The sequence below is a fragment of the Sinocyclocheilus rhinocerous genome, unplaced genomic scaffold (assembly GCF_001515625.1).
Source record: "Sinocyclocheilus rhinocerous isolate Xijiao unplaced genomic scaffold, SAMN03320098_v1.1 scaffold468, whole genome shotgun sequence".
Classification (NCBI taxonomy): Eukaryota; Metazoa; Chordata; class Actinopteri; order Cypriniformes; family Cyprinidae; genus Sinocyclocheilus; species Sinocyclocheilus rhinocerous.
This window is the reverse complement of record NW_015635305.1, coordinates 1,464,853-1,476,446: the sequence shown is the minus strand read 5'-3', so window position 1 is coordinate 1,476,446 and position 11,594 is coordinate 1,464,853. Positions and strand designations below refer to the sequence as shown.

General features: G+C 37.3%; 2 protein-coding genes across 2 annotated transcripts in view; one reads left to right on the top strand and one right to left on the bottom strand.

Moving 5' to 3' along the window:
- LOC107746873 (Fanconi anemia group G protein homolog) overlaps window positions 1-5,583 on the bottom strand; it is a 7,664-nt gene extending 2,081 nt beyond the window's left edge. The window contains exons 1-12 of the mRNA XM_016561202.1: window positions 5,354-5,583; window positions 5,181-5,265; window positions 4,950-5,075; window positions 4,673-4,863; window positions 3,626-3,773; window positions 3,322-3,452; window positions 2,949-3,095; window positions 1,378-1,532; window positions 1,161-1,227; window positions 769-1,076; window positions 636-676; window positions 167-334 (exon numbers count right to left, since the gene is read on the bottom strand). Of these exons, the coding sequence (XP_016416688.1) occupies window positions 167-334; window positions 636-676; window positions 769-1,076; window positions 1,161-1,227; window positions 1,378-1,532; window positions 2,949-3,095; window positions 3,322-3,452; window positions 3,626-3,773; window positions 4,673-4,863; window positions 4,950-5,075; window positions 5,181-5,265; window positions 5,354-5,422 (1,636 nt within the window). The 5' untranslated portion in view covers window positions 5,423-5,583. The remainder of the gene's footprint in view (window positions 1-166; window positions 335-635; window positions 677-768; window positions 1,077-1,160; window positions 1,228-1,377; window positions 1,533-2,948; window positions 3,096-3,321; window positions 3,453-3,625; window positions 3,774-4,672; window positions 4,864-4,949; window positions 5,076-5,180; window positions 5,266-5,353) is intronic.
- Window positions 5,584-8,693: 3,110 nt separating this feature from the next.
- Window positions 8,694-11,594, top strand: part of eef2l2 (eukaryotic translation elongation factor 2, like 2) — an 8,641-nt gene continuing 5,740 nt past the window's right edge. The window contains exons 1-2 of the mRNA XM_016561110.1: window positions 8,694-8,794; window positions 10,439-10,653. Coding sequence (XP_016416596.1) covers window positions 8,792-8,794; window positions 10,439-10,653 — 218 coding nt within the window. The 5' untranslated portion in view covers window positions 8,694-8,791. The remainder of the gene's footprint in view (window positions 8,795-10,438; window positions 10,654-11,594) is intronic.

The window sequence follows — 11,594 nt, the reverse complement described above, 5'->3', positions numbered from 1 at the left end:
AAAAAAATTGACCCTTATGACTGGTTTTGTGGTCCAGGGTCACATATTCTTACAACCTAGTGAAATTCAACTCCACAGGTAAATTTGAGATGGACAACGCAATGTATCAGACTAATCACAACAAACAAGTCTCACAAATTCACTATAATAACAGCATATCAGATACCTGGTGTCATCTGGAAACTGAGATGAAGATCTCTCAGGGCTTCCTTCAATTCACCTCTTTCCAGAAAGCAGAACCCTCTACCAGCTAGTGCTTGTCCTTTTGCTGCTTCCAAAGTCACCATTCTTTCAACCATTGCTTCAGTGTTTCCAAGATGTTTTTGTTTCCAGTCTAAAAGTTTGATGAAACCATGTAAGTAATGGTAAATGAAGCAAGTGTACACATCAAACGTGGCCTCAGTAAGCTAAAGAGAGGAAAACAGCTTACTTCATCTCTTGAAAGTAGATCTGTTATTAATAGATACCCCCTGAAGACCCCAGGATAAAAATATTTAATAGTTAAATATATCTGTAAGTCTGCTTTTCCAAGTATCTTAGCACCGGGCAATACTTCACAAACAAAAGCGGATATGATTATGAACACACAATCTTGTTAGAGCAACAATAAGACTGGAAAGAGAGAGATTACTTACCTTTCTGTTTAATTAACACTTTCACCAAATTATTAATCGCTCTGAAAGGAAAGAACTAGAACATAACAAAAACAATTTGACACATTTCACAAAACACGGTTTGCCAACACAGCTAGGTACTAAATGAACGCACCTTGTGAAATTTGTAATTGCCTCTTTGGTGTCCTTCAGTTTCCAGTGGGCTTGTGCTTGAAGGAGATGGGCTGCACCAGCCCATAAAACAAAGTCCACATTTTCAAGAACAACATCAGAATCAGCTACATTTTGTTTTTCATCAGCATCAAGCAGCAGTCTCTCAGGGATGAAGTCCAAAGTGCTGGTGATGACCTCCTCACAGACCACAAGAGCATCACTATAACGTTTCGCTTTTAATAAAGCAAATCCTGCTTCAAGGTAGACCACTGGGATTCTGGGAAAAGAAGCACCTTCCCCTGTGTGTATCTGAAACACAGACATTCTGAATCAGTTATATTGCTTCATAAGCACTATTTCTGAATGTGATGCCTGAAAAATTGCAGTCCTTACAAGATCTTTGCCATCTGATTGCAGTGACGCCAACAGATCAAGATAGTACTCAACACCATCTGAAATACTGATTGACACAATATATATATATATATGTTTAGATGTTTTGTATTCTGTAAAAAAATACGTTTTCTAGATCTGATTACATTTCTGATTGATTCTGTATTCAAATTTGATATATGATTCAAGCATTTGTCCTTGTTGTGGAATCACTTGCCTGCCATTGAACACACATGTGTGAGCCAAAGTGTGCAGAATCAGAGAAGGGGAAGGGACTCTGCTAATGAAGGTCATCTGTTCACCACCAAGCAGCGTAGCTAGAGAGACCAGTGACGCACTAGATGAACTTTTATCAGAATGCAGTTGGACTGCCTGTAAACAAAGCAAGAGAAAAGTATTATTTAACAAAAAGACACTACATAACATGCAGGAAATACATTCATTGGAAAATTATGAAAGAATGTGAAACATCCTTTACTGTTTGAAACAATCCTTCAGTGTCAGCTGTGCCTTGTTGTTACTTACTTGTTTACATCTACTTTGTTGAAACTAGGCATGAGATATGGACCTTAGGCACTTACAAATTATTTGTTTATTGTTTTTATTTTAAAAAATCAGTCCAAGTGCGCACATCCAGTAGGCAAAAAGCTCAATGTGGGTGCTCCACCACAAAAGAATTTGAACCAAAAAATCAAAGTAGGCACACCACAGCTCCAGAGATAGAAAAATATTTATTTCTGTTCTCACCACAGGTGACGTTTCGAGCTTAGACTGATGAAGAGCGTCTAAGCTCGAAACGTCACCTGTGGTGAGAACAGAAACAAATATTTTTCTACTTATTGTTTTTATTAAAATAATGAGTCGTTATGTGTTTTGTGAAGTAGGGACAACAATTAACTATTTATCACTGATATCACAAGTAGTTATAAGAAAAAAGTCATAAAAATGAAAAATTGCTGAAAATTTACTTACCCTCAGGCCATCCAAAATGAGTTTGTTTCTTCATCTGAACAGATTTTGAGAAATTCAGCATTCTTGCTCACCAATGGATCATTTGCAGTAAATTGGGAATGCGAGTCTCATAAACGCATCCCTAAAATTCACAAGAAATTCACATAACTTCTGAAGAGAAAAGCTGCGTGTTTGTAAGAAACAACTTTAAACCGTTGCTTTGGGCCAAAATTCCAGTCTATAATCCATAATAACACTTCCTCCAGTCAAAAAGTTCATCCCCTCTTGTCTTTTCACATCAAAATCCCCTGACATATTTGTTTAGAACTGCTTTGGACTGTTTTCTCTTATAAACGGTTCTTGATTTGTGCATATTTCTATCCTGATTCAGATGAGACTTTTTCACTGGAGAAAGCAATATTATGGGTAAATTATTATGGATACTCTTATTTTAGGTGTAAGCAATAGTTTGAAGTTAAAAATGTCTTAATGATGAATTTGTTTATTGCAAACATGCAGCCTTTCGCTTCACAAGACGTTAATTGATGGACTGAAGCTATGTGAATTACTGTGATGTTTTTATCAGCTGTTTGAAGTCATTCTGATGGCACCCTATCACTGCAGGGGTGCAAATGATGTAATGCTGAATTTATTTAAATCTGCTCCGATGAAGAAACTCATCTGCAACTTGGATGACCTGAGAGTGAGGAAATTTTCCCCCCCAAAATTTTTTTTTGAATATATGCAAATGCACTTTCTGTAAAGCACAAGGTACACTGCAGAAAATTAAAAATCATTATTGAAAATAATCAATCAATTGTGTACAGAATGACTTACTGAGTAAAGAAGATGCAAGGCCTCCATTTCTGCCTTTGGATTGCCAAGCTGTCTGAACACCAGAGCACTTTGATAAAGTGCACTATGGCAAGCACAATCTACCTCCACAGCCTTCCTATAAAAGTGGAGAGCACAATGGGGCTGGCCCTGCAGGGACATAAGTAACAGCACCACTGAGAGCGCCTGGACTCAAGATAGAAACTGTTTGCTCAAATTCTGAATCAGTTCATCTAATCCATCAAACAAACTTAATCCAAACTTAATCAAATAGAAACAGAAATTGGTTCAGGAACTGTTGATTTAAGATTTTGTCTGTTTAGGTCTATTTAGTTCAGGGTTCATTGGATGGGGATTGTAGAACAGAGCTTTTTACCAGCTTAGCAAAACTCTGGCCTGGAAGAGTGTGGATCTGTGCCAAGAGACTTCTGGGACTTGGGAGGCCTTTAGCCTCCTGAAAAATGTCAAGGGCCTCGGAATATTTTTCCATCTTCATCTGTTCCACCCCTAAACCAGCAAAAGCATTTTAAGATTAATGTCAGTTCTACTATTTATTGTTTTAAATGGCAAAGAAATGGGATGTATTTCTTGTGACATTAATATATAGACCTACATAATATAAAAATATTTACATAAACATTTTATCACATTGTCTATATCTTAGTTCAGACATTTTGTACCTTGACATATTACAGTGCATATGTGCAAAAGATCCTTGAGGTCCTTTGCTGTCATGGCAACCATTAGTGAGGAGTCTTCTTCCATGCTCAAAGCAAGGTTTCGGGTTTCTGTCTGTAGATTCACAGGTGCTGAACTGTGAAATACATTCTTAAAAACAACAGTATTTACATTAACAAATCATTCTTAGGTCACATTACTAGGCAATTTTATGTTTACAACTGATGTGTTTAACTATAAAATACTGTTACATTATTGTTTGTTAGGGGTCAATCCATCTCAAGTGGTCCAATAGAGGTTGATTTGCCATTTCAAAATTTACTAATTTTTTGAGAGATTACCTTTATTCCAAACCCACCAGTTTAATGGCCAACAGCACATTTGGTTATACAGACATTTACGGAAACCTAAACATCTAATCTCATGATGGTCCTGACTTCTTTGAATTAAAAAAAACTGGTCTGGTCTCTAAAGCACATTTCAATGTACATGTACATGTAAACCATTTTGTACATTCTTGTTCCTTAATCTCAATCCAAATGTAATGATCAAGAGAGCTCATATGTTCACTTTTAGGGTTTTCCTTTTATAATGGGAAGGTACTGAGTCTCAGTACTAATTTTTTTCGGGGGTACCTTGGTAAGTATAGTGTGCATGCAGAACATTTCAGGTTTGAGATTTATTTTAATTATTTTTCTAAGGGGGGCATTAAAAAATCCCCCTCACTTTCGGGTTGACTGGTGGGGACCTAATAGTAGCCTACAGTTTTCACAGATACAAGTCCTCTATGGCAGAGTTTGCGATTCTGCTTTTCACTAGTAGAAATCTGTGAAAAAGCCTACATTATTCATAACAAGTAATAAAAACAGATCAGTATTTCACAGTGATCATGTTTATATTTGACATGCAAGAGCGTATGCTTATAAATGAAGTATAAAACAGTGGTTCTCAACCAGAGGGCTGTGGACCACTAGGGGCTTCAGAAAATGCCCAAGGGGGACCTAATGATTCTTAAAATTATTTTGATAAGAATTGTGAAAAATGAATACCTTGTGATCAGTTTGCATCAGAAGAGTAAGAACTCTCTCTAACTGGCACTGCATGAGCCACAACATCCACTGGATCAGCAGAAGCTTGTGGACATATGGCACATAGACTGAGGAACCCAAAGTCTGTAGAACAGCCTCCCACAACTGAACGGGATCAGAACAGGAAACCTGAGATCCAGCAGCCTCTAAAGCTACAGAAAAACAGAAAGGCAGGGAAGACATAAAACACAAATGTTGTATATATTAATAATTAAAAACAAGACATTATGTTATTTACCTCTTAATAAACTATGTGTGAGACTTTCCTCTATTTCACTTGCGTTGGAGAAACTCAACGAGAATAAAAAAGTATTATATGAAACTGTCATTTCAAGTTCCAGTCGTTCAGTAGCTGCTGGTATTCCTGTGTAAACACAATATGCTTATGAGCTTCTAATATACCTTGAATATGGTCATGAGCTTCTAATATCACCTTACTTTCAGCCATCAAAATAACACATGAAAATACCTTGAATTTTCTGCAGTAGTTTACGGCTTTCCGAACAGCATCGCTTCAGAACATTCTGATTTGGTTCAAGGCCTCGTTCATTTTGCTTAAACGGTAACGGCACATGAGTATTTCTGCGTAAAGTCAAATATTACGGTAAACGATTAAATATTAATTTTGCAACAGTACGTTACCTTCCAAGTCAAAATTATGCTGTTATTCTCCTCACTCCATCTATCAACTAAACAGGGAACGAAAGACATGACAAAGTCTGGAAACAGAGGCAGTCAAATGGCACCTAATATTTCATATCTACTGTATAAAGCCACAGCCCATTCTGATTTCTGAATCAGTACCAAAGCCACTCTCTGTCAGACTCAGTCAATAGTATGTTCCCGCACAACCGGAGGCTGCAATTTCAGGACCGCAGTTCTAGGACCCTATTCTTTTGTAACAGCGCCACCTACCGAATTGGATCACTAAAGCTGGACGACATGGGCAGCAATCAGAGTGAGTAACTTTACCGATTTTCAGTTAAGTTTTATTTTATAACCTTAAAACGATGCAAAGTTTACGTAGCCAACGTGAGAACTGCTAAGAAATAATAATGAATTCCCGATTGCATGTTTTATTGATTATTACGATGTTCTTAATTCGTGGCCATGATTTAATTAAGCTAAACCTTGTTGACATAATGACTACAATAAGTAAATCTAGCCAGCACATTAATTAAAATTAAAAGGATAATAAAAGCATGTTGATGTGAGATGTGTCAGATTTACCTGTAGCTTACTGTATTAGTGTGAAAACTTGTTTGATACTCATTGTTTTAGCATACAGCCAGTGTACAGAGTGTTATCTCAGAGGAAATCCACATTCAGGCTGTCGATGACCTAACTGCAGAGCTAAAGAGACTGCTGGCATTATAAGGAATGAATAATGCATTATAAGAAACCTTATAATATGTTGCATCTTATAAATAATCGTTTTTTAATTTTTATGTATTATAATACTTATTTGTGGTTAAGTGTATGATGATTTATTACACACAATGAACACGTTGTATCCACTTATTCTTGAATCATTCTTGAGTCTTGCCTCTCTACAAACTTTTAAATATCTGGCTGTAATTTAGTGAGTGCAAATGCTGATTTCATTTGATTCCATCTTTATTATACCTGATGAGCTAGTTAAACTTATGGGGGCTAATCAATATACAGTATATTTCAAGAAACTAAGACTTAAGGTACTCCACTTTTTCAGTTGTTTAAAGACTGAAATACATTTTTCATTTATATTTTAAGTGTAAATTCATTTAAATTTAAAGGGGTCATATGATGCTTTTTTAAAGATCATTATTTTGTGTATTTGGTGTAACAGAATATGTTGACATGCTTTAATGTTCAAAAAACACATTATTTTTCAAATACTGTACATTATTGTAGGTCCTCTATGCCCCGCCTCTCTCAAACGCTTCGTTTTCTACAAAGTCCCTCCTTCCGACAAGCGCAGTCTGCTCTGATTGGCCAGCTGACCCAGTGCATTGTGATTGGCCGAACACCGCAAGCACTCGTCGGAAATGTAACGCCCCTTACCATAATCGCGAGCTTCATCTTTCAAAATAAATGTAAAGACAGAGCCCGAAAGGGGAACAGAGTCGCGTGACAGACACAGTGATGAAGCTGGTATGTGTTTGCAGTACACAAGCCACGGTTAAGACAGCTGACTCTACTGTGATGTGACGCTGTCTCTCTCTCTCTCTCACACACACACGATGCGCAAAACTCCGCATTTGAACAGTCAATAGCAAATACTTAAACTAATAACAAAACATACTTACAGTAGCTGATTCAGAAGCGCCAGATTGTCATAGCAAAGGCAGAATGACCTCTTCTCCTAGGTTCACGAAACGGTCGTCCATAAAATGCATTGCTGTTCTGTTGTAAGTAATCTTAAAGATTCCTAAATGCATCTACTTTCGGAAGGCCAAATAAAGTGCTTTTGCTTTCGTCTAGAAACACACAGCGTCTCCCTGACATGCTGCATCAACACTACTGCTGTTCCTGAAACCACGCCTTCTTTCTTTGCGTGATCATTTGGGCGCATTATGCAAATATTTCCACATGGTGATGTAGATATGTGGGGGCGTGTTAGAATGAGCCGTTTTAGGGGGGCGTGGCAGAGTCTTAACTGATAAAGAATATCTCTTTGGTTTTGAGACTTTAGTCTTTGCAACTTCAGGGATCTTATCTATGCACAATCAGCTTGTAACACTCCAAAGAGAAAGGAAAACTTGAAATCGCATCATATGACCCCTTTAAAATGGTTAACTCAAAGCAGGTATTACACACTTTGAAATTAACATTTGATGCATTTATAAATCAAAAATCAAAATTGAAATAAAAAAAAAGTTCCTTAGATTCAATATCTTTAACATGTACAAACATTACTACAAACTAAACCACCAGGGTACTAGAAATGCGGTCCTGAAACTGCAGCCTCCGCTATATTATCCAATTCGGTAGGTGGCGCTGTTACAAAAGAATTAGGGTCCTAGAACTGCGGTCCTGAAACTGCAGCCTCCGGTTGTGCAGGAACACCCTTCTCGGCTCAGTCCCTTCCTCAACTGATTCGAACTTTCCCTCCACCAAGTCTAAACAAATGATTAGCGATACAGCGCCATCTGCTGTTTGGGATGCATTAGTCTAACATGAAAAATGTCAATGGAGACATAAAAAAGGTAGGAAATTGGTTATTAAAATATTGGACAAAGCAGGGTGTAAAAGTTCATTTCTTAATTTTTTTACATTTTAATTAAATATCTCACCATGTTCAGTTTGAACGTGTTGTATGCAATCTTCAGCATTTTCTCAAAAATGTTTTTCTATGCTTATCACCCAATGGGTCAACATCCTCATGTAAGAACAATCTAGCATTCACTTAAAATGAAGGCTACAGAATGTTTTTAAAATTATTTTCTCCATATAATACATCAGACAGAAAACGTTGCAGTGCTGAAAAAAAGAACCATATTTTGCACATCATCATATGTATTAAATGCAGAAGTCAGATTATTTGTCCAGTGTTGCTAGCTACTAACATGACCTACTTAAAATTTGGAAAACTATGTAAAAATACCAAACGATTTCTTTGTGTACATGTAGGCTATCATGGGGGTGACAAAATATGAGCACAATTACCTAATAATATAAAAATAAAAAAATCTCACCAGAACCTATAGTGATCATCTTTAATTTCAAATGTCACAATTTCTTAATTAATATTATTATAATTAAGAATAAGACGAAGAATGAGACGTGCCATGTTTGCATATGTAAATACTTGCTTATTTCTGCGGATCTCCGTTATCTCTGCGGTCACATACGTATCGTGCATATTATATTATTAGGTAGTGCAAACTATGTTGAATCTAAATGCCTTCTGGTCTGACCAGTAATAGGGTCATCTAGGTCCATATGACTCGGTCGTTCCACATGACTCCGCAGTGCTTTCTGTCACAGCATAAACGAAGATTCTACGCCACAGTCTCTCTCTTTCCCCCAAGTCCTCCAGCGGAGAGGAGCAGCGAGCGCAGCGCGAGGCCGGCCTAGACTTGGGAGCCAGTCGCCAAAATGGTACGATATTTCACCCTGTCAGTTCACCAGGCTGCATTGAAAAAGACTAAAGTGCTATATTAAAACATATTGGTACATTTAGTACGCATTTCTTCAGTCATTTATATAATCTTATTTTATTCTGATGTCAATGACGTAATGACAACCTGCTAAGAAGATTCTAGCATTTGTGTCAACCTTGAACTTGAATTATACGCGGGACATTTAGCTAATTGATGTTTGTCTTTATTATAAAATGTTCAGGAAAGAGAATGACGCATTCAAATATAACTTACGTCTTTTTATTCGATGCGAGATGGAAATGGATGTCACAATTTCAGCAAGTTCGTCTTGTAACAGTTATACTACGCAAAAATGTAAAGCACAACCGCATGCGGTTCGATCTTTGTTTTTAAGTGAAAGTAAGCAGCGTTATTTTAGGGATATGGCCCAGCAAAGTGCACGCGCGCACGCAGGACTAAAGTTACCCCGTTATAAATAGCGCGTTTACGCCCACTGTTCTTCTCTATGCGCGTATTAAAGTTTCATGTGGGGAGAGCGAGCAAACCATGATTATGGAGGGGTGCTGGATGCAAATAGTGTTATTATAATGACGGGGCCGCTGTGTTATTGTTTTTGAGGGGTGAAACAAACAACCCAACTCTGTTATCAGGCTTCACAAGCTTGTCATTGGCTGCGTGTATCGCTGCAGCGCCTGGCTGAGGAGACTGCAGCACACAGCGGCTCCCCAGAAACTGCGTACTCATGGTACAGGCTGCACTTCAGCGCACTCTCTGAATTATTACCATAGACATAGAAAGCGTTAATGAAACTAATATTTACCGTTTGTAAGCGTAATGCACAGTAAAATGCTAGTAAAATGTTTTAACGCGTAAGAAGGTGAAGTTGCTTGACCATATGCAGTTAAAAACAGGAATTTTAAAATATATTAGCCTGTATTTTAAAAGAAATTGCATGTAAAAATGTAAAAAGAATGAACTGCCTTCTAATTTATGGGTAAAGATCCCTGAATTCTATATTGAACTATCACGTTTGTTTAAATTTTATTTAGGCTAATTTGTACCGGTAATATTATTATTTTAATATTTTAGTTATAATTTTAATATTTTGAATTATTTCATTTATTGTTTTATGTTGCAATATGTTATAGTTTCATGTGTAAATAGGGCCTGTGTTTCTATGCTCTTTGTTATTATTGGCCATGGTTAGGTTATCATGTGGGCTTACATTGAAAAACATGTGGTTTTATTAGCATATTTTACAGTAAAAATGATTTAAATACCTCAAATAGATTGGTATATTAACATTATATAATTTAATGACATATACAGTTCCAGTGTACAAATACAGTTACCAAAATGGCAATTCTTGTGATATCTTCTTTTTTTGTACATTAAAGTTAAGCTGACAGTTGTATTTAATAAAACACACACACACACAAAACAATATTTAGCTTCTATTGAGGGATCAAAGGCATAAGCTTAGACTGTCACATTTGCCTTTCGTAGGTTCCCATCGCTTAAACCACGAGCCCGAGGCATTCATTTGTTTTGGCACCACATATTGTCCCCCACACACAAACACTCAATCATATTTACTCCACAATCAACACTTGATAAACTTGTCTTTGTCCTTGTCCCTCAGGTGAACTTCACGGTAGACCAGATTCGGGAGATCATGGACAAAAAGTCCAACATCAGGAACATGTCTGTGATCGCCCATGTGGACCATGGCAAATCTACTCTCACTGATTCCTTGGTGTGCAAAGCCGGTATTATTGCTTCTGCACGTGCAGGAGAGACCAGATTTACTGACACCAGAAAAGACGAACAGGAGAGGTGTATCACCATTAAGTCAACGTAGGTATTCATGTTTAAAAAGTGTGAATTTAGCCACTCCTCTAGTGTTCAGCATCACGTGATCCTTGAGAAATCATTCTAATACAGCGGGTAAAATAAGTATTGAACACATCACCATTTTTCTCAGTAAATATATTTCTAAAGGTGCTGTTGACATTAAATATTTACCAGATGTCGGTAACAATCCAAGTAATACATGCATACAAAGAAATCAAAACAAATAAGTTCAGAAATTAAGTTATGTGTAATAAAGTAGAATGACACAGGGAAAAAGTATTGAACACATGAAGAAAGGGAGGTGCAAAAAGTCATGGAAAGCCAAGACACCATCTGAAATCTATCAGTAATTAGAAAGCAATCTTGCCCCTTTTCAGTGGAAATTAATATTTGTTGGTTCAGTCCCAACTGATGGCTTATAAAAAGGTGTCTCTTGACCAACATGTCACACAAGAAACATTTCATGATGGGCAAAAGCAAAGAGCTTTCTCAAGACCTTCGCAACCTTATTGTTGCAAAACAAACTGATGGCATTGGTTACAGAAGGATTTCTATACTTCTGTATGTTCCAGTGAGCACAGTTGGGGCCATAATCCAGAAGTGGAAAGAACATAATTTCACCATAAACCGGCCACGACCAGGTGCTCCTCACTAGATTTCTGACAGGAGTGAAAAGAAGAAAGATTCAAGTTGTCCAAGAGCCAAGGATGGCTCTTGGACAACTCTTCTTATTCATTTTACGGGTCAGCTAACTGTGAGGTGACACTGCAGAGTATATTGTTCAAGTGTTTATATGCGTAATCGCTTTGCTAGTTGAATTAATTTGTTACCATACAAATAAATAACCGCTCCGGCGCTTCCGCGGTCGGTTCGCTCGCGCGCAGGTAACGTTACTGAGTGTGGATGAACAAATAGTGAAGTTACAGTGGGCTTTATCATGATAT